General features: G+C 45.5%; 1 protein-coding gene across 1 annotated transcript in view; it reads left to right on the top strand.

Moving 5' to 3' along the window:
- HBS1L (HBS1 like translational GTPase) overlaps positions 1-19,886 on the top strand; it is a 1,647,668-nt gene that overhangs the window by 566,867 nt on the left and 1,060,915 nt on the right. The window contains exon 4 of the mRNA XM_069606737.1: positions 7,698-7,806. Coding sequence (XP_069462838.1) covers positions 7,698-7,806 — 109 coding nt within the window. The remainder of the gene's footprint in view (positions 1-7,697; positions 7,807-19,886) is intronic.

Genomic DNA, 19,886 nt, shown 5'->3' with positions numbered 1-19,886 from the left:
ATGGATCCGTCACAACAGACTCACTGTTCACTTAATGAAACTATTCTTTTAGTATGTCTCTGTTCAATATCAAAATATGCAACATGTTCCCTGCACTCGCCATGGGAAATTTCACACTACTGTAGTCTAGATGACATTGTGGACCTCAGTGTTCTACAGTTGAGCGTTGGCGCCAAAGCCACTTTTAGAAAAATAGTTTGAAAAGGATTTAAATTCCCTTACCTTTGCTGTGGAGTTGGTTTGAGGGTGGGAAGATATACTGTGAATGCAAAGCATGATCGAACCATTGTTCAAGGTGCACTGGCTAGTTTGAAAAGTGACAAGTCCCTCAGCGCACATGAGTTCCTGGGGAACCTTTTAGTCCTCACTGGCAATCTGGGCCATTTCATATGACAATATTTTCTTTGTATAACTCTATTATTTTCAAATAAAAGCAAAAACAAAGTGAACAAATGGTTGCCAAAACTTGGTTACACATTGTTGGAGATATATCCATACAATCAGGACTCGGAATATTGTGGCATGGGGAAGACCCTGAATCAAATAACCGCCAGAAAACAGTAAATCAGAGGAGATGCTACGTCCCTCAACACTCCTCCCACCCCATACTTTCTGAAATTTCTGAGGGCAACCCCTTGCCGTATACACACACGCCTCTCTAAAGACCCACACCTCTCAACCTCTGAGGACCAGCGACTGAGTCTCTGTTGCTCCGCCGAGCCCCACATTTGGCAATGAGCCTCTTTGTCATCTCCAGCATTAGACACTTTTTACTCCTACGTCCCGTCCCCTTTCCTCTATACCACAATGGGATGGGAGACGGAACCTTTTTCACCAGAAAAAAATCATCTTCCCCTTTAAATTTAGATGCGTGCAGGGGTGCGGCCCTGGGAGCATGCGCTCCCCTGATTCTACCCAGCGGTGCCACTCTTCAGTCCTCTTTTCCACGTCGACGGGAACGGACCGATTTAACCAGCGCTCCTGGGTTAAGCCTCCAGCCTGGTAATTCCACGCGCTCTTCCCCAGAGAAGTACTTGTCTTTTTTTTCTTCTTTTTCAATCAGGTACACTCTGTCCTCTTGCGCCATGCTCCTCCCCAGTACATGGTTACGACGGCGGACTTGAGCAGGTGTCCAGCCTGTGAGGACCCCTTCCTGACGTCCGACCCCCACACCCTCTGCCAGCACTGCCGGCGCTACAGCCGAGGGCAATCTGCCAGTCGCCGTCCTGAGGTGCAGGGTATGGCCTCCACCACTCCGAGAACTGGAGGAAGCCGGGCCTAGTGCAGTGAGTACCACAGCGTAGGTACGTGGCATGCAGCAAGACAAAATGGCTGCCGGGCCAGAAAAAATGGCGGCTCGCCCGACACCATCCCCCTTTTGGGACCAGGTAGGGGAACGAGTCTCCATTTGGGACTGGTCAACGCCTGGCACATGACCCATAGCATACCCATCTACTTCGCAGGGCGAATACATCTAGCCCCATACAGCGAGACAGGGTGCGCCTAAACTTCAGAAATCTCAGGACCTAGCACCCATGAGGTTCCATCAGGCACCCCTCTGGCCTGTGAAGACAGGTTCTTTGAGAAAATTCTCACGTTAATGAGGTCCCCACAGATGAGCACCATCCTTGGGGACTTCATCAGGGACATGCTCCCTCCGGTACAGCCATTAGCACCCGCAGCCATGCCTCCTCTGGGGCCAGCGCAGCCTCAGCCAGTCCCTACTACAACGGCTCCCATGCCTGTCCCAGTCAAAGCAGCCCTGTATCCGCTGCTGCACCAGCCTCCGGCGTTCATCATCTGGACGCCACAGCTTCCTGCGCCCAGCACTCCTCCGGCTGCACCGGACCAGCAAGACACAACGGTTGACACAGATGAGGATGAGGACCCTGACACTCCATCAGCAGCCAAGGCCTTTCACAAACGGCTGGCGGGCCTGACAGAGTATTTGGGGATCCCACAGCCACAGGTGGAACAACCAGAGGCGGGGGTATTGGCAGAGGTTCGCACTCTATGCCCCACAGCTAAAACAGGAATCCCAATGCAAAAAGACATGGTGGGGCTTGCCAAAAAGAATGGCTCAAGTCGCATTCTACCCAGTTTACCAATCGGCATCTCAATGCTAAATTTAGGCAAATGTAAGGGGGCCCCCTCTTTGTCACACTCACCTGGTCTCCACGGGGGCGTAGCATGAAGCTGCACAAATTATATCTGCACTGGCGTTGCACAGCCTGAGTTATGATGCTTGCACGCGTCTTCTCACTAACACTTCCCAGGAAGCGTTTGCCTAAAATGTCGAAACAAGATATTAGCCAACCGTAAGGAGCGGGTCTGGTTCCCACCTCCCTTAACCTTCTGATGCCCTTCTCCTCTTCTGCCTCAACTTGGAGTTTTTAATGGTTGGCTCTCCGTCCTGCAATTTCTAGCATGGGCGCGGTATGCTCAGTCTTTCCCTGGATCAATTTACTTCACTGATCCTGCGGGGCTGTAGCAGCGTCTTGAATTGCTGGGCTCAGCAGGTAAGTCTCTATGCCAAGAGATGCTTTGTATAGGTGCTTAATATCTTTATTGCCCAAGTTTTAACCTTTGTTTCTCTTTTCTTTCAAGATTTGCCTCTTCCTGAGACGCTGAGCAGATTTACTGTGGGTGAGTATTAGCGCAAGTGTGTGGCGCTGAATGGCTTTATAGATGGTTCTTTTCCGTGTGCGACTAATGTGCTGTTCTTTTCCTTTACTGCAATTCAGGTGCGGCGCGGCTCCGGAGCGGCGATTGGATGAACCGCTTCAATGAAATCCCAGAAGAATGCAGACCCTGGGTGGGTATTGGCTGTTCATGCAGATGCCTTCTTCTCTGCAGGTGCGGCGATCCGGAGAGCAGCTGAAGGCGCGGCCTTTTGGATGGAATGCTTCAGGTAAAGCCTCAATTGCTGTACTAATTCCTGTTCTCTTCTTTTCCTTCTTCTCTGGTGCCGATGGATCGTGATCTCAGGACGGGCGTGGCTGTTGAAGTTCGAGTACTAAGCAGACACAGTGAGCGTTACGCTGCAGGAGTGCAGAATAACGCAAAGCGTGTTCTGTCTGTAGGGTGTGGTTTGAATAGCCTTGCAAGTAGTTCCAGGTGAAGTAGTCCCTCAGCCACACCCTGCAATCTCAGATAAAGTAGTCCCTCAGCCACACCCAGGGTAGACAGAAAGGCTCAGCCCCACTAGGCTGTGTATGTAGTCCCAAGCAATTTAGCACATATTATGAGCCTGGCACCATTGCACCAGGACTGAGTCCAGGAAGTCCTAGGACAACCTTTTGGGGCTTGATAAGCCCTTATGGGTGCCAGTGACTGGGGTAGGCCCATCAGCTCCAGAGGTTTGGGAGTTTGTACCATGACACTCTTACTGTCTGTGTACCTCCAGCCACGCCCCTCAGTGATTGCAGCAGCATCACTTTACTCTAACCCGCAATCATCCTCGGCTACATCAGCCGCTGCACTCCTGGGTAAAGAGGAGAAGATCCTGGCGGCGTTTGGAAAGAAAATCTATTCCAACGCTACTCTACATCTGCGCCAGTCCAATGCGGATGCCATGCTGGCGGCGGTCAACCAGAGACTCTGACGAGAGATCAGCGACTTTATACCTGAATTCACTTTACAAAGCCAGGCTTGCTTCAAGTCTGGGGTGGCTCAAGCCAAAATAGTGGCGCAGGACATAATGAAGTCCACGGTGGCTCACATCGATATATGTCAGGTTTTGCTAATTGTATTGCTACCGACATGAGGACGACGGCCTGGCTCAGGGTGACTAAGTTAAATCCTGATGTCCAGGACTGTATACTAGACCTTCCTTTCGAGGGGAGGGGTGGGGTTGATCTGTTCCATTCGACTCAATAAGAAGAAGAATAGTTCAGACTGCAAAATCCTTATTGATCCTCACCAAATCGACCCCCAAGGTATATAGACTGGTGCACCTGCGCTCAGACAAGGGTCGGTCCTTCTGAGTTTTCAGGGGCTTTGAAGGGAGATGGTCCAGACAACCAGACAGATCCATGAGCCAGTATAGGCCAAGCCGCACAAGGACTATCGACGGGTCTGATTTGAAGGGAGTCTCTATTGATAAGAGCAATGCATCCACCCCTTGCATCCATTCTATCTTGTCTAAGTATGGTCAAACTTTCAGGTAGGGCTAGGTAGGTGTGCAGGGCCTGAGGGTTGGTGGAGCCAGGTTTCTGTGATGGCTAATTTATGAGAGGTTATAAGGTTGTTGATGTCTAAGGCGTGAGCAGGGAGGGATCTAGCATTGATGAGGGCGCCTTCGAGGAGTGGGTAGGGTAAGTCTGCCTGGGGTGTAGGTGATATTGCGTGAGGCAAGGCCGCCTGTGGTTTTGTGATGTTTGTGCTGCTCGATATAGTGGCTTTTGCGTTAGGCGTGTGGGCTGGAGGTGGGAGGTATTGTTGGGAGTCCCGGCTTTCTCTGCACTGCCTCGCAGCCAGAAGAAACTGCACCAACCCCAGTCCTCCTCCAACTGCTCAGCGTTTCAGGGCTTCACAACCACGATTCTGCTGAGGATTTCGGCTGATCAAAGCCAACGGGCTCCACAAACACTTGGTAATAAAAGGTAGGCAATTTCTCCACGGGAAACAGGATTTCTCATTCAGGATGTCAGTGATCTTTGCAGAGTTGCAGCGGCTCACATCCTCATCCGCTTGGTGTGCAACAGCGCCCCCAGTTCTCATATGATGATATTTTTATGCCAAATGCTATCCTGAGACTGGGACAGATTCTGGAACAGTAGGAGGTCTCTGGTCTGGTACATTGTTTAAAAAGCAGAATAGAGAGGCTCCTAGCAATTACTGTTCCATTTCACTCATCAGCAAAATCTGCAAACATTTCCTCAACATAATGATGAGAAGATTGTCGACTATCTGGAGTTGAGGAATATTATTATTGGGGGCGATGGTAGTTTTAGGAGAGGCTCAGATACCCTTGAGCAGTGTATGAGGCTTACCTTACTGGGCACAGAGTATGCAAATCTGAAGTGCGTAGCTGTTTCTGGCCTATGTTGATTTAAAGGCAATCTTAGAAACGGGAGCCTGTGCCTATTATGGTATTCCCTGAGGAAGGTTGCAGTGGAATCCGGGTTGATTTTATTTATTTTACAAAAGAAATTCATTCAGTTTTGTCAATAAACGGGAGAAGAAGCAAAACAATTCATAATCCTTCTTACAAACAATGCAACATAGAATGCAACATACTGTGGTTAGGAAGTCCCTTTGGCAACAAGCTAGTTTAGTTCTTATAGGAAAGTTCATTGTATATTTTCCGTTTTGTGATGAGTTGTTGAGAGATGCTCCACGTATAAATGTCATAGCGCTCTCATAATTCCAGAAATCATTAGATTGTTATGATTTGAAAAATAACATTGGTAATACTCCATGCAGGAAGCTGTATCGCACAGATTATGTTTATTACAACAGACAGACATACTATGTATTGAAGTATATAATGTTAGCACAATTTAGACCTCTGCTTAGTTGGTCCAAAATATAAAAAACATTTTTTTTTAACTTGATATAACAAATATACGCAGCCACAACTCCTAAATCTAGAACCAGTGAACGCAATTCTGTGATCTTGTGAAAATGTTGATAGGAAACATATCAGACATGATATACAAGCCTACAGAGTCGAGTCTGACAAATGAAAGGTTGGGGCAGGTCTCAATTTAGGTAACCATTCAGAGTTAATCATTAACATGACTCGACTTCCAGAAGGTTGAGGGTTGGTCGAGGTAGAGAGAAGGACTAGGATTGTGTACCTTGCACCGTTCAGCCTTTTATTCAATTATGTTGCAAGAGTGGCTGTTGGTGGCAAAGGCTGATATTCCAAAGAGGGGTGCCAAGTGTAAGTCTTTGCTGAGGATCTATTTTCCAATACTGAATCCCAAAAGCTTGAATTACAAAATTACAAAGCCCACTTGCTTGCATTTTGTAACTCAAGCTTTTGGGGTTTTGGTTGTTTGTGCCCCGCTATACATGAAATGTATGCAGGGGACACCCCCGCTGCCCATAATACCAAACTACGGGAGAGGGGGATACCCCTGCAACCCACGCTCTCCTTGTTTGATATTATGGGCTTTGTTTTTTTTAACCATGCCGAATGCGCACAACCCGCGCATTCAGCTTTTTTTAATGCTTTTTTGAGGTAATACCTTTGCTGATGATACATTATTTGTGGCCAAAACAGAGAATGATCCTGGGTTGCTGGGGGGGTTTATGGGCTATTGTAGACAGAAGAGGTTAGTTATTAACATTAGACAGATGCAATGTCGTGGAACCCTATGAAATGACTGCTCGTGGAATATAATAAAGAGAGAGGGTATAGCAGGTCCATGTATTCATTTGAATCAGCAGGCTGAAGGCACTCTGATAGTTTTTTGGTAACATTGTAACCAGATCCGTGAGAGCCCCTTTGTCTGCATAACAGGTAAAGACTGTGCGCTATTGGGATGGGCCAACATAAGGCAGATAGAAGTTACAGAAAATACATGTTTGAAGTCAGTTCGCTAACTCTCAAGTGTTCTGTGGGGACTTTGTTACTGAACATAATTGTAGGCCAATGGCTGGGGGAATGTTTGTGTAGTTGTGACATGGTACCTCTTGAAGCAATATTAATTTCCACTTTACATGCATGGAATAGAACCTGGTAAGGAGCAAGTGGGTTAAAATATTGCCGAGGACCCAGGAGATGAGGAATGTGTATGTAGATGGCCTTCAGTAATGGTTCAGTAATGGTCACACTTGCCATTGCAAACTTTTTTTTGGGGGCTTGGAAATTAAGGGGTAGGAATCTGGGCAGTTATCAAGTGTCCACATTTTCTGATAGGCAGCACGATAGCAGGCTGTGCATTCAATTTCAGGTAGCTTAATAGTGAGTTTTTTGTAGCTACTGGGTGTGAGGTATATACTCAACATAAATCTGATTCATCGCCACTTAATAGTAAAAAGTGTTCTTTTTAATTTTATATATTTTGAATGGATATCATAGATTGATATTTAATGATTGTTATATTGATGGTTGAATGGTAAATAATTTTGCAATTGCAATAAATATTGTATTCTAAGAGTGCTCTCAGTGCAACAAAACTGTTGGTACAGGTAGGTAAGTGTGAGATTTTTCAAGGTACAGGGACCAGGGGAAAATGTCGGCAAGGTGAAAAAATTATCATACAGGCATTTTTGCCAGTCAAAATGTTATTGTTGAAAAATAATCGTTCCTTTTGCAGTAAGCATTTACGAACCCACTGTTAAATAAATTGCTCATCAGAATCTGTGTGGATGCAGTTTGGCATCACCTTCCCACAGAACAGGATAGAGTATTTTTCTATTTTTGGCCTGCACACATGTTAGTCAAGGGAACCTGGTGTTACAGCAACTGAATTGGACTAAATGACCAGTGTTTTAGCTAATTGTAATTTTAACGTTCAAGTCAACCTACTTGCCCATGATTGGGTTATGCCTTACTTTACCTTAGAGCGGAACAGCAAGGTGAACACATTGTCTGCTCTGCCAAATGGGATAGAGACTCTCTCCCTAGCACTATTTGCATGGAAGTCCCTAACCAACCCTTGATAAAGAGATGTAATTAATGGTTGTCATTCTCACAGCATTCCTTTGATTCAACGTTGAAACTTTTCTTTTTTTTATGTTAGGAAAGTCAAAGGATCCTCAGTCAGTCAAATCGGAATCCGAAATTGTGCCAAAGGTTACAAAGATGACTGTGTCTGGGAAAAAGCAGACAATGGGATTTGAAGTACCTAGGTAAGATTGATGCATCAGGCCTTCAAGAAGTGAAATTCTAAAAACAATCCTTTTTATAAATTGTGATACAATTGTTTTTGCAAAATGCTTAAAACTTTGCAGGCACTTAGCTTTCTGAGTGTAAACTACATCTAGACCGAGTTATTACTGATGAAATACAAGTCGACTTCAGGCATTAGAACCAAAGGTGGTATAATTTAATCTTTGTTGCATGTAACTAATCTTGAAAGTGGTAATTTCACCAGAGTTGTATGAAAAGTAGGAAACGCTGAAATCAAACCATGCACGGAGCAAGACATGGGGGCACATTTTCAGCAAGGTCAATGTTTAATACTTGATTTTTGTATAAAGCTAGACATTGATGTGGAGTTTGAGAGAGGACCAATATTAAAAAGAGCACACCTCGTGGATAGATGCGCCTTTCTGGTTCTGGAAATCTTGATAAGAGATGGCAGATAGGTGACCCTGTCATTATGTTGACTGTATTCATTTTTCTCTTGTGTCTCGAGTGAGCATTACTACAACAGACAGCTGCAATTGGAGTAACACCTCTGTAAAACATGTACTACCAAAGATTAGCTCCTGGGAAATGTGCAACAGTCCATTGTGGTGTGTGGAATGTGAGCATTATTTCATAGATGAAAGTCTATGCTCCACCCTGCTCTTTGACTCCGAATCTGTCGGCTTTGCGCACACATCACCCCACTTTCTTGCTGCCCTCTGTATCTCTTTACCTCCAGATCAGTGGTAATGCTGCACTCTGGATTTGACTCCAAAGTCTGGCTAACTTTCCCATGCTGACACGGCCCCTCACTGGCCATGGAAATGAGAAAGGCTCTGCCATGGCCTTTGCATTCAATGTCCATGGCAGGCCTTTTCTGAAAATTCTATAGTTCACAGGTCATGCGCTTGTAGAAACCGGTGTTTTACAAATGTTAACAGGCTCCTCCACCCCTATGTGCTAATAGCAGTAATACCACTCTCTTCAGTCCATATGATGTGCTAACAGCCGGATGCAATAACTCTGGCAATTGCTGACCCATGAGACTCTTCGGACATGGGGTATTATTGCTTAACTGACACAGACCCTAGATGGTCTACAGCTTCACCCTAGTTTATGCTTTAAACTTGCTTTCATGCTTCTATTGCAGACATGTTTCAATTACTTTCTGCTTATAGCTTCTGTCATTCAGTGCTGATACGCGCCTTAAAAATATTTTTTACTCCTGAACCATCTCTCGTAGATCATTAGGCTTTGGCTCCTAGTTTTAGAAGTATTCCTTTCTGCAACAGGTTTCCTCTTGTAATGTGTTTGAGCCATACCCTACTGGAATAAAACGTTTTTAATTTCTTTTTTTTTAAACATTCTTTATTAGAATTTTATAGTAGAAGTAAAAAAATGATACAATATAACAGTCAATAAATTAATTTCAACAATAATTGTACAATATTTACAGGAGGCGCAAAGCTGGGAAGGTTAAGAAAAGACAGAAAAAAAGGGAAAAAGGGAAGCAAAAGAAGAAAAGTGATAGAAGAAAAGACACAGAGGGAGAGGAAAGGGATAAAGAGAGGAAAAAAGGGGGAAGATTTGAGGGAATTCACAAATACAATTCGTTAAGGGCATTCCAAATTGCAGAATATTTGTCTATTTTTTCCGATCTCTGATAACTTATCTTTTCACTACTCAAGCAAATTGCTAAGTCGTGTAGCCAGCCATCAATTGTTGGTCTGGCATCACTCTTCCAACATTTCAGAATCTGCTTTTTTGCTGTCAGAAATGCTCAATAGCTCCGGAAAAGCTGGTCTACAGATAACTGAATACCCACTGAAAATAGTCCTAACACGCACAGACAAGGAGAGCGAGGTAGCAATAGCTCTAATACAAGCTCCATTTGCTGTAAGACCACCTCCCAAAAACCTGCAACTTTTACACTAAACCAAAACATGTGTAAGTAATTTCCAATTTGCAATTCCAGCATGTGTCTATTTGCATGAGTTTGCATTGCTTCATCTTGGAAGGTGTCCAGTATATGCCATGCACGATTCTTTGTTGAGTGAACCTCAGATTCAGATCAACCTTCTACCTGGATGGGCCTGTACAGATTCGACTCTAATCCCTTTCTAATATTTCACAACCCAATTCTAGAGACCACAAAGCCTTACCCCGATCAGAAGGAGTATCGCTACCTGCTTGTGTTAGTAATTTATGTATAGCAGATGCAAGTGGAGAGCTCTTGGAAAGGTGCAGTAATGGAGGAATATCATTTAGCGAGGCATTTAATGGTGTAAGCACATTCACAAAAACCTCAGAAGCACCAAGCTTATATTTGAATTTAAGGAGATCAAATGAAAGTATCAAAGCTCCATCTTGCACATGCCCCAAGCGCCAGATACCAGCAGATTGCCAGGAAGACCATGAGAGAGTACGGTTATTAAAGTGTAGGGCCGGATTCCACCAAATCGAGGAGTTGGAACTCTGCAGGTATTTGGTCCCAGAGTCTACACAATACTTTTTCCAGTCTTTCAGGATATGCCTGATAAATGGGGTGGATTTATCTGGTGCCATTTTATTCTCCATACTGAGCAGGCAGTCCAAGGGGATTGGCCGTACCACACTCTTCTCTATACTTACCCAATGCGGGGAGCTATCAACATCCTCCCGTAACCAAAAATGCAAGGTTCGTAAGGAGGATGCTCTGTGCTAAGAAACAATGTCAGGAAAACCAATCCGGCTTCACAAGCACTTCCATTGGAATCCTAGCCTTCTCCCCCCTCTCCCCACAGAAAATTCTGCAGAACTTTGATGTCACAAGTCAGATCTCTCGTTAAAGGTAAAGGCAACATACTAAACACATAAAATTACTTTGGAAGTAGGGTCATCTTAATTACATTTATTTTAGCCCATAGCACATTTCTAGTTTTTCTCTATTCTGTACAATGTGTGGAGTGTGTGCATAGGCATGTCATGTGCCCTAAGGAATTCAGTTATGTTCATAAAACAAAGGCTATGCTTGCACTATTTGATCCTTCTATATTGTCTCTGAAGAAGGACGAGTATTAACATCGTATAAAAGGTCCACTGTGGGCAGCGCAGACATTTGGCACTGATCAATAATAAGAGCCAAACTGCAAAGCGTTATTGAAAAAGAGAAAAATTATCAGACTTTTTGGACACAAAGTTGTTAATTATTTTGGCATATATCAGTGGGAAGTGTACTCCAATAAGTACCTCCTGTGGTGGGTCGGAATAATGAGGCGGACACTGAAAGGACATTTTGAATGAAATTTATTTAAATAATAAGGTGTGTCCTTCCATATTGCTAGATGGTTATCCCAGCCTATGTAAATAACGAAAGGTGCTCTACAGTCGTCAGGAAGTCCCAAAGGAATAGGTCTACCATACAAAGCTAGTTCTAACTTCTCCTACCACTAATCTAACTAACTTAAATTAAACTAGGAGAATGTCTACCCCCTGAGATTGTCTTATGAAAATGCCTCTTTATTTCAAAGTTGTCTTTAGTATTAAATCTTTAAATACTATCTTGCCTCCTTCTGTATTAGTTCTTGTAACTCTTTCACAATGTTCTTCAGTTTTATCCACTTTTCTGGGATCTATGTGATTTCACTGCATCGCAAAATTTCGAATTCGAAATGCACGCTGTGGTGAAATCACGCATGATTTCAGGCACATTCCCTACACCAACTGTCCCCTACTTACCTTTTGGCAGTGACCTCGTTGTGTGCCGCCGACTCGCCCATCTCTCTGCAATGCTGGTTCCCTTCACTGACATCGTTGGGAACCGGCGCTGCAGGATCCTCCTTTTTTTTTGGGTACAACTTTCTTGTACATGAAGTGGGGGACACTGCTGCTACCCCTGGTACCATTGTAGCAAACAACGGTGCAGGGGATACCCCTGCAATCCCTGCTCCCCTTGTTCACTACCATGGTACCGTATGGTGAATTTGATCGAAATCTTCTGCTGTACAAACTTTCTGTACAGCCAAAATTCGATCAAATCTATCATAGGTTTTTTTTTCTAGAGATTTTTGGGTGATACCCTTTTCTGTTGGCTTTATGGCAGTCCTTTAAACACTCCTTCCTATACTTTGACCCAGGCATGTATGTCTTCCGGTTTCTTGTAACACAGGCTTCCTAAAATGGGATATACTTTCTTGTGGCTTGCCTCCCCCCTCTCCTGGGGTTGTTGTACTTTGATTAACGTTTTTCTTATCTGGTTCACTTGCATTTAGTTCACATTTCAGATTCATAGAATACTTTCTCTACTTTGTTCCACTCTGTCTCTTACTCTCTGGGGTCCTTTCCCCTATTCCCATTGTAATTGCTCCCAAATCTTAATCCCTTCTCCTTCAGGCTTGTTAGTTAGCCTCATTATCACCACAGCATAGTTCCACTTAAATGAATTTAAATTTAGTTACCCGTCAATTCGACTGGGATGAGTTTCTCCCACTATGTAACAATGTCCCGGCGGCCTTCCGGTTCTCCTGTTCTCCCCGTGACCTCTAGGTCTGCAAGGGAAAGTTCTCGGGCTTGGCACTCACTCGGATTGGTTTCTTCCATTCGGCTTCTCGTCCTTCTTGATGGTACTGGTGAACCGTCCTCGGCCTTCCCCCTCATTACGACTGTGTATGGCTATGCATAGTAGGGCATCTCTTCAACTCTCCGGCTGGGTTAGATTGGTGTAATTCAATGGGAGCGTGGCTCACCACAAAGCTTTCATGGTCACACCACCACAGAGATTAGCATTCCCCTCTTGTCTGTTTGTCTCATCCAGTAAACACCTGGTCTCCAACGTTTCCCTCTGGCATTCAGGTGCTTTCTCAGGCTAAGTGGCTCTCTTCAACTCCGCCTCCTTCAGGAGTCATATTGTCTGGGGCTTCCCGTGCTTATGTACGTTGCTCTCTCTCTGCACCTCTCTGCATGCTCGCCTCTTTCACTCTCCTCGTCTGTTATTTGTATGTATTTTCTTAAAGGTACAGATCCTTTCCCTTGTTGATCAGGGTACATTTTATTTTTGCCTTCAGCCAAGTCTCTGGGTGCTATAATGTTCTTCATATCTGATCGTCCCATATATGACACTAGGATGGAGGGTCTATGGAATCCCTCACAGGAACAGGAGTCCTTGTCCCCAAAGGGGGAGTCTCTCCGAGTAAGGTCCCACTTGCCCAGACCCCTATGGAGGGTCTTGCAGAGCGGGCTCACCTCCCTAGTGTCAAAGGGGGATGCTCCCGCTTGGGGAGAAGGGACGATTACCATCAATTTGTCACATTCCCAAGAAATAGAATAGTCTACTATTTATGAAGCAGGATATGGTTGTGTTGCAAAATGATTTTCTTTGGAGAATCGTATGGTTATAAAATGGTGAATCCTCTAGATAACTAAATCCGAAACTAGAGAGATTATGATGAGAAGCCCTCTGTCTTTCCCTGAAGGCTATCAGTAAAAATTGAATGGCCTGATCAATGGAAAAAGTAATCTCTTCCTGAAATGGAAAGAATCACAGATTGCTGGATTATGTACTTTTGCAGGGGAGCAAGGCAGATTAGAAAGTTGTGTGTATAAAGAGTTTGCTTGATTGAGACACCAGATTAAGCAGAAGCACAAATCGGGGCTAGACTGACATGGAAGAGGAGGAATTGTGTGGGATAAGTTATCATTGGATGAGCCAACCAAAGTTGAAAGCAGGCTGCTATGAGTGACTCTGTGCAATGTAGGTAGTCTCTGCTATAAGATGCACTTTCTGAAGCAGGAAGTGGACTGATCCAAAAAAGCTTAGGGAAGGATTAACCATGGTTGAGGTTTTATTTCTGTGGCATCATTGACTAGAATCTCAGTGACCAACATCCAGTCTTTGCTGGTATGGGGTGGCAAAAAGCTTTACTAATATCTTGTACCAGTCAGCTGGATATTAAGCTGGGCTTCATTGGTGTGTTGCTGAATGATAGAAAAGAATCGCCTCAAAACGATAATAAAATGGATGCGTCTAATTGAAATTATAGAAACACACAAGCAGATCATTCCCAACCAGAAAGCTTTGAAAACCAGATAAATGAACTGCTAGGTACCCTTGACTCCATCTGAAGACCAGCCAAAAGAATCTTGTTGAATGATTGTGTTAAAGGGTCAAGAATGTCACTAGAGACAGCAAAGAGGTCAATCTCCACCTGGGTTTAGAATTCTGACTATGAAGCTGAAAAGCTGACTTGAGTCAATAAACTCATGCAGCTTAGTTGTCATTAATTTTGCTGTATAGGACCTACGTTAGTGGTAGATGAACAGGTGCTGTGTTTGGCGCAAGGCCCCGCATAGTTACGATAGGTGAGGACAAACTTTGAGCCTTGCTATTGATCCATCCTATAGTGATAATGTATTTATAATCATAGGATTGCTCAATTGGAGCCAAATGGATAAGTAGCATATTTTAAAACCATGAATTATCTTGGGCTTGATATATTTAGCTTGGCTCTACAGCGTTGCTTTAGCACCTGTAAAGAGGAACTATTAATAGTGTATGGGGAATGTCATGTCATCAACTGATACAAGGCCCTTGAACACCTGAGGAATTTTGTAGAACACATACAGAATTGGAGTGGTCTGATTGACCTAGCGTGTAGTGTTCTATTTCCTCTCAGGGCACCGACCTTCAGGGATTGTGCATAGTAAACAGGGCTTTAATTGGGCAGATGCCGACCGGGCCTTGGCCAAGCCCTTTAATTCTGTGTAGAGGTTGGGCCACGGAGCACACCCAGTTGACTTCCTACTCTCAAGATCATGACTGGTTCACCCCTCCTTTCCTATACTGCTGCAGCAGAGATGAACTTTGAATTTCTGGAGGCAATAAAACATAAACAAAAGCCAACTGAACACATTGCCACCTCACTTAATCGTGGGTGCTGCTAGAAAGGAGACTGTTCTGTTAAAACTTGCCTACCACTTTTTTCTATCTAAGAAATTACATTGACTTTTTTCTTCTTTTTATGAGCAGTAACTTAGAGAGTTTAAGTTACTGGGACTTATACCACACTGGGTATGTTTCGGTGTGGGGGATGAGGGTTGAAATAGAGGGAGTTGGATGCATGTTTTGTGGTAGGATCTGTATAGGCATATTGCACACAGAACCCTGCAACACTGAACACCCTGACATTCCGAGCTGGCTCTTTGCTATAAACCCCTATTGCTGAGAAAAAGTGGATTGAGCACTTTGAGGAAATATATTTCTTTTCTGACTTAAATCCCTCCTCTGCATTGATCCCTGTGGCCAAGGAATGGGGCCTTGTGATGGATTTTGGTGATATAAGCTGCTTAATATGTCGTAGCAATAACTCTAGATCTCCAGGGCTTGACGATCTGCTGAACTTGGTCCTAAAGGGAAATATTTATTTTTGGATGAATGTACTTTTTATAGTGTTTTAGCGTCTAAGTGTGTCCTTGAGTCATGGTTATGCTCTATAATAGTCCCTAAGAGTCTTGTTCAGTTCCAGCAAATGTAAAGGTTGATTGCCTTGTTGGATGTTCCCTCTAAAATATTTGCTGTTGTGTGATTTGCTTGATTGGGTTAAGTGATTTACTAAGTGAAAACCTATTTACATAGCTTTTATAGACTTCTCCAGTCAGCCAGGTGTGCAAAGGGGGTGAGCCGGACTCCAGAGAGCACTGACGGTGTGAAGCGCTTACAGCCCTGGGCAACGGCTGTGATAAGAGGCATACTGTATCACAGAACGAATGGGACTCCTGCCGAGCAGCAGAGTGCACAAAAGGGGAAACGAGAGGGTGCAGCACACCACCACCATGGAGAGAGCTATGATGGGGGCCATTGGGCGTCCAATGCAGTCGCAGACCAGAGGCTGAAGCGACCTATGGTGGCTGGAAGGTGCGAGTAAAGGCCAGGTGTGTGGACACAACAGAGAAACACACAGTGGGCCACAGGAAGAGTCAACACGATATCTGGAGGCAGAGAGTAAGACAGGCCTGAGGAGCCTGTAAGAGGTGTGCAGCGGGAAGCACTGGAGGCACATAAGAGACAGGCTATAAGGAGAAAGGAAGCCAAGCCTAGTCATAAAAAAAGTAGGAGGAGGTGGCTGGAAGTCGGTGTGGCGCGGTGGGTGCACAGCAGAAGGACAGTGGCCGACTCCACATGAGGACCAGCGATGCTGGAAGGGGTCCAAATACCAAGCATGCCAGATGGGGAGGAAGGTTGTAGATGAGACTGAGTGTGCAGAGTAAGACATCACTGCAGGGGCCAGCAGAAAGGAGAGAATTGCGTGGATTAAGGAGTGAACCTGAAGTGACCAATGCGTAGAAAGGAAGGTGCAGATTTGCAACGTTGGAAGGCAAAAGAGCGTAGCAACATGGGGACGGCGCTCAGCTACAGAAATGCCCCCCACCCCACTGGCACAGGCAAGGAGAGGCATAGCAGGATACCCCCACTGACTCACAACCAGGCACAAAGTGCTCATTAGAGAAGGGGCTGCTGAGGGGGCAACTCACACACATGAGGGATAGATAGAGCAAGGGGAAGACCAAGCAGACCTGGATGGACCCCTTTGCACACAAGAGAGAGAGTGAGTGGAGGAGGATCGCTACAGAAGGGCGGCAATGAGCAAGTGGAGGCCCGGGCAGATGAGAATCAAATATTGAACGCTATAGCGGCACTCCAAAACACTCTGTTGAAGAAGATTGATGAGTTCATACCGGATGTGGGTTTACTGAGACAGGATGTCCGAACGCTAGCCGAGAAAGTGAGAACAGTGGAGACCCATGCAGTGGAAAATAAGCACCGCCTAAGGGGGAACCATGACTGAGGTGGAGGAGTTAAAGCTGAAGGTGGCAGTGCTGGAAAATAAGGCAGAAGATGCAGAGCGAAGGGCGTACCGTAACAGTATAAGGATTTTGGGTCTGCCTGAAGGGGAGGAGGGCAGAGACCCCATGGCATTTGTTGAAAACATGCTCTGCAGGAGGTGAGGGCGGGTAACTTGGCACAGGGATTCACTTTTGAGAGAGCCCACAGGTCGCTCTCCAAGAAGCCACCGCAGAGACAAGTGATAGATAGGATTCTTAGCTACAGGGATAAAAAGACAATCCTACTGTTCTCTAGCCGAGGACAAGTAATTGAACAGGGCTCTGCGAAGATAGCCATATATCCAGACTATACACTGAAAGTGTAGAGCCAGAGAGCAGCATTTGGCCCCACCAAAGAGAGACTGCAGAGAGCTGGATATAGGTACATGCTGATTTATCCAGCGAAGCTCAAGGTTATACACGAGGGTGCCTCGCACTTCTTCAACACCATGGAGGGAGCACAAGCCTGGATGGACACTCTAGGTGTGGCACCTTTACCAAGACAGCGTAATGAAGATACTTGATAGACAAAGGGGCTGAAAGAGTGGCTGGCCACAAACGGCACGCACAGTAGGGAATTAGGAATTTTGCAGTTGTGGGAGAAGGAGTGGAACTGGAGATGAGGGGAGGGTAGAACACTTTACTTCCTTGGCGAACATTTCTATTCTTTGTTTAGGGTGCCAGTTAGTGACACCCAGCCGCTGTATGCAAGACAGGTAAGGAAGGAGATAACCGGTGGAGTGTGAGAGGCGGCCGAGCCTGAATGAGCTCCGGCACGTTGGGCAATAGTTGAATGTTGGGGGGGGGGGGTTGAATTACAAGGCATGCTAACACATGAGGAGTCCACGTAATTGGACTGTCAAACACGGCGCATGAGGGGCAAAAAGGTGCTGGGCCCGAGAATCTGGGGAAGGAGGGAGGGGCAGGAAGGGCATGGCGAGTGGCACACCTGAGGGGAAGGGGAAGGGGAGTTGGAAACAGTGAAATTAAGGTTATCACCTGAAATGTTAAAGGGCTAAACAGTTTTGTCAAGAGGAACAGGGTGCACACGTACTTGAAAGAGAAAGGTATACATATATCCCTCACATTTGACTGCGGCCAGGCAAGAGACGATTAGTAAGAAGTCGGTGGGGGGAGCAGATGTATGGCTCGACAGCCCGGGGTGTTCTTGTATGGGTGGCTCCTAATGTACCTTTCAGGCTGTCAGAATGTAAGAGTGAGAATGAGGGTAGGATGGTGGTCTTATGTGGGTTCCTAGAGCAGAGGGAGATTTTCATCATCAATACGTACGCCCCTAACCATAATGCTGCAGTTTTTATTTAAAGCACTGGGCCCCAGACTGGCCCCGTATCGTGGAGCCATGTGGATATGGGGGCGGAGGGACCTCAGTTGCACACTAGACCCTGGTTTGGACAGATTGGACGGCGGGTGCCGGCAGAAAAAGTGTTGAGTTCCCTGTTATTAGAGCTTGACTTGAAAAGCATATGCAGGGAACTGCATGGTGAAAAGAGGTGCTGTTCTTATTCGAACCCAGACTGGGTGCATACACGCATAGATTATATGCTCACTGGGAATGAATAATTGGGTGAATTCATAGTAGCCGAGTACCAAAGCAAGGGTACTGTCGGGCCATGTTACAAGACGGGCGGTTTACAGCCTGCATGGGGGAAAAGATAGAGGAATTTTCTGCAAAAGACTTGGGGAGCATGGACAGCACAGGAATCATGTGGGAACTTTCAAGGTGGTGATGAGAGGGGAGGCAATGGGTAAAACGGGGGGCCTTCGAAGAGAGCTGCTGTACAGCATTGCTGACACAGAAGAGTAAATGTAGGCATTGCTAAGGGAAAGGGTGTGTGAAAAGGAACTTGTCAAGCTCCATCAAACCTGTATAACGTACTGGAAACGGTTGGGCAAACATGATCATGTGAGATATCTGGAGAAGACTCTGTGAAGGTGGAGACAAGCCAGGGAGGCTCTTGGCCTGGCTGTGGCACGCAGAGGGAAATTATATGTAGTATAAGGGATGTGTGTGGAGAGGGATGGCGACCCCAGAGTGAAATCAATGCAACCTTTGGTAGATTGTACCGGCAACTATATAGTGCAGAAGCGGGATGGGTCGTTGCGGAAATAAAGGAGACCTTAACGGGTATAGTGTTGCTGTGTATGGGGCAGGAACAGGTGGAGACACGAGATGCACCACTGACAGAGGAGGAACAAAAGGCTACTATACTCTCACTACCCACAGGTAAAATGCTGGGGGCTGGTGGGCTCCTGGCAGAATTGTAGAAGGAATACGTGAACGAGCTGACAGGTATCTTTTACGGATGCTGGAAGAGTAATTTGAAGCAGGTCTACTGCCTACGAGTATACGAGATTCGATTATCGTGCTGATATTGAAACCGGGCAAGTCGTTTCTTGACTGCAAATCCTATAGACCGCTCTCTGTGATGAATCAAGATTGAAAAATCCTAGCTGCGCTTTTGGCAAATAGACTCAGCGGGTTGATCGGAACACTGGTTCATCCAGACCAGACTGGATATGTCCCTGGCGAAGCACGTCCTCGGACTTACATAGGCTGCACCAAGTTATCGATAAAACCGAAGGGGCGGAGGAAGATTATGCAGTGGTCTCGCTAGAGGCGATTTAAAGCATTTGATTCAGTGTGGTGGGAGTGGTTGCATGCTGTGTTACAGCACTTCGGAACAGGCCTGGGGTTTTTAGAGCGGGTTCATTTGTTATACAGGAAGCCAATGGCCAGAGTGAAAACGGGGAAGCACATCTCGGAAGCATGAGAATTGGGCAGAGGGACTCCACAGGGGTGTCAGCTTTCCCCAAGGCTGCTCATCTTCATATCCGTACATTTCACTGAATCAATTTTCACCTGATGTGAAATCTTCGAAAAAAATGTTTTTCAAATTTGTTTGGGTAAGTGGATAAATGTTCAAACCTAGATAGGGGGGGTAAAGGGATCGGATAAGGTAGGGAGGGCGTAGGGAGGGCTATGGGTCTCCCCGCATAATAATAAACAAATTGGAAGAAAATCAAATTCAAAGATTTCACCTTTAGGTGAAGTAAATTCAGTGAAATCACGGACATCGTTCATTTTAGCGCTGGAGCCCCTGGCCGACCTCCTTAGAGCAGATTTTAAGGAGGCGGGCATACCAGTGGGGGAAAACACGCACGTGATTTCGCTGTATCCAGACAATATGCTCTTAAAGGTCCA

The sequence above is a fragment of the Ambystoma mexicanum genome, chromosome 4p (genome assembly GCF_040938575.1).
Source record: "Ambystoma mexicanum isolate Mex_15411 chromosome 4p, UKY_AmexF1_1, whole genome shotgun sequence".
Lineage (NCBI taxonomy): Eukaryota > Metazoa > Chordata > Amphibia > Caudata > Ambystomatidae > Ambystoma > Ambystoma mexicanum.
Note: the sequence above shows the minus strand (reverse complement) of the source record. Positions and strands in the feature narration are given on the sequence as shown.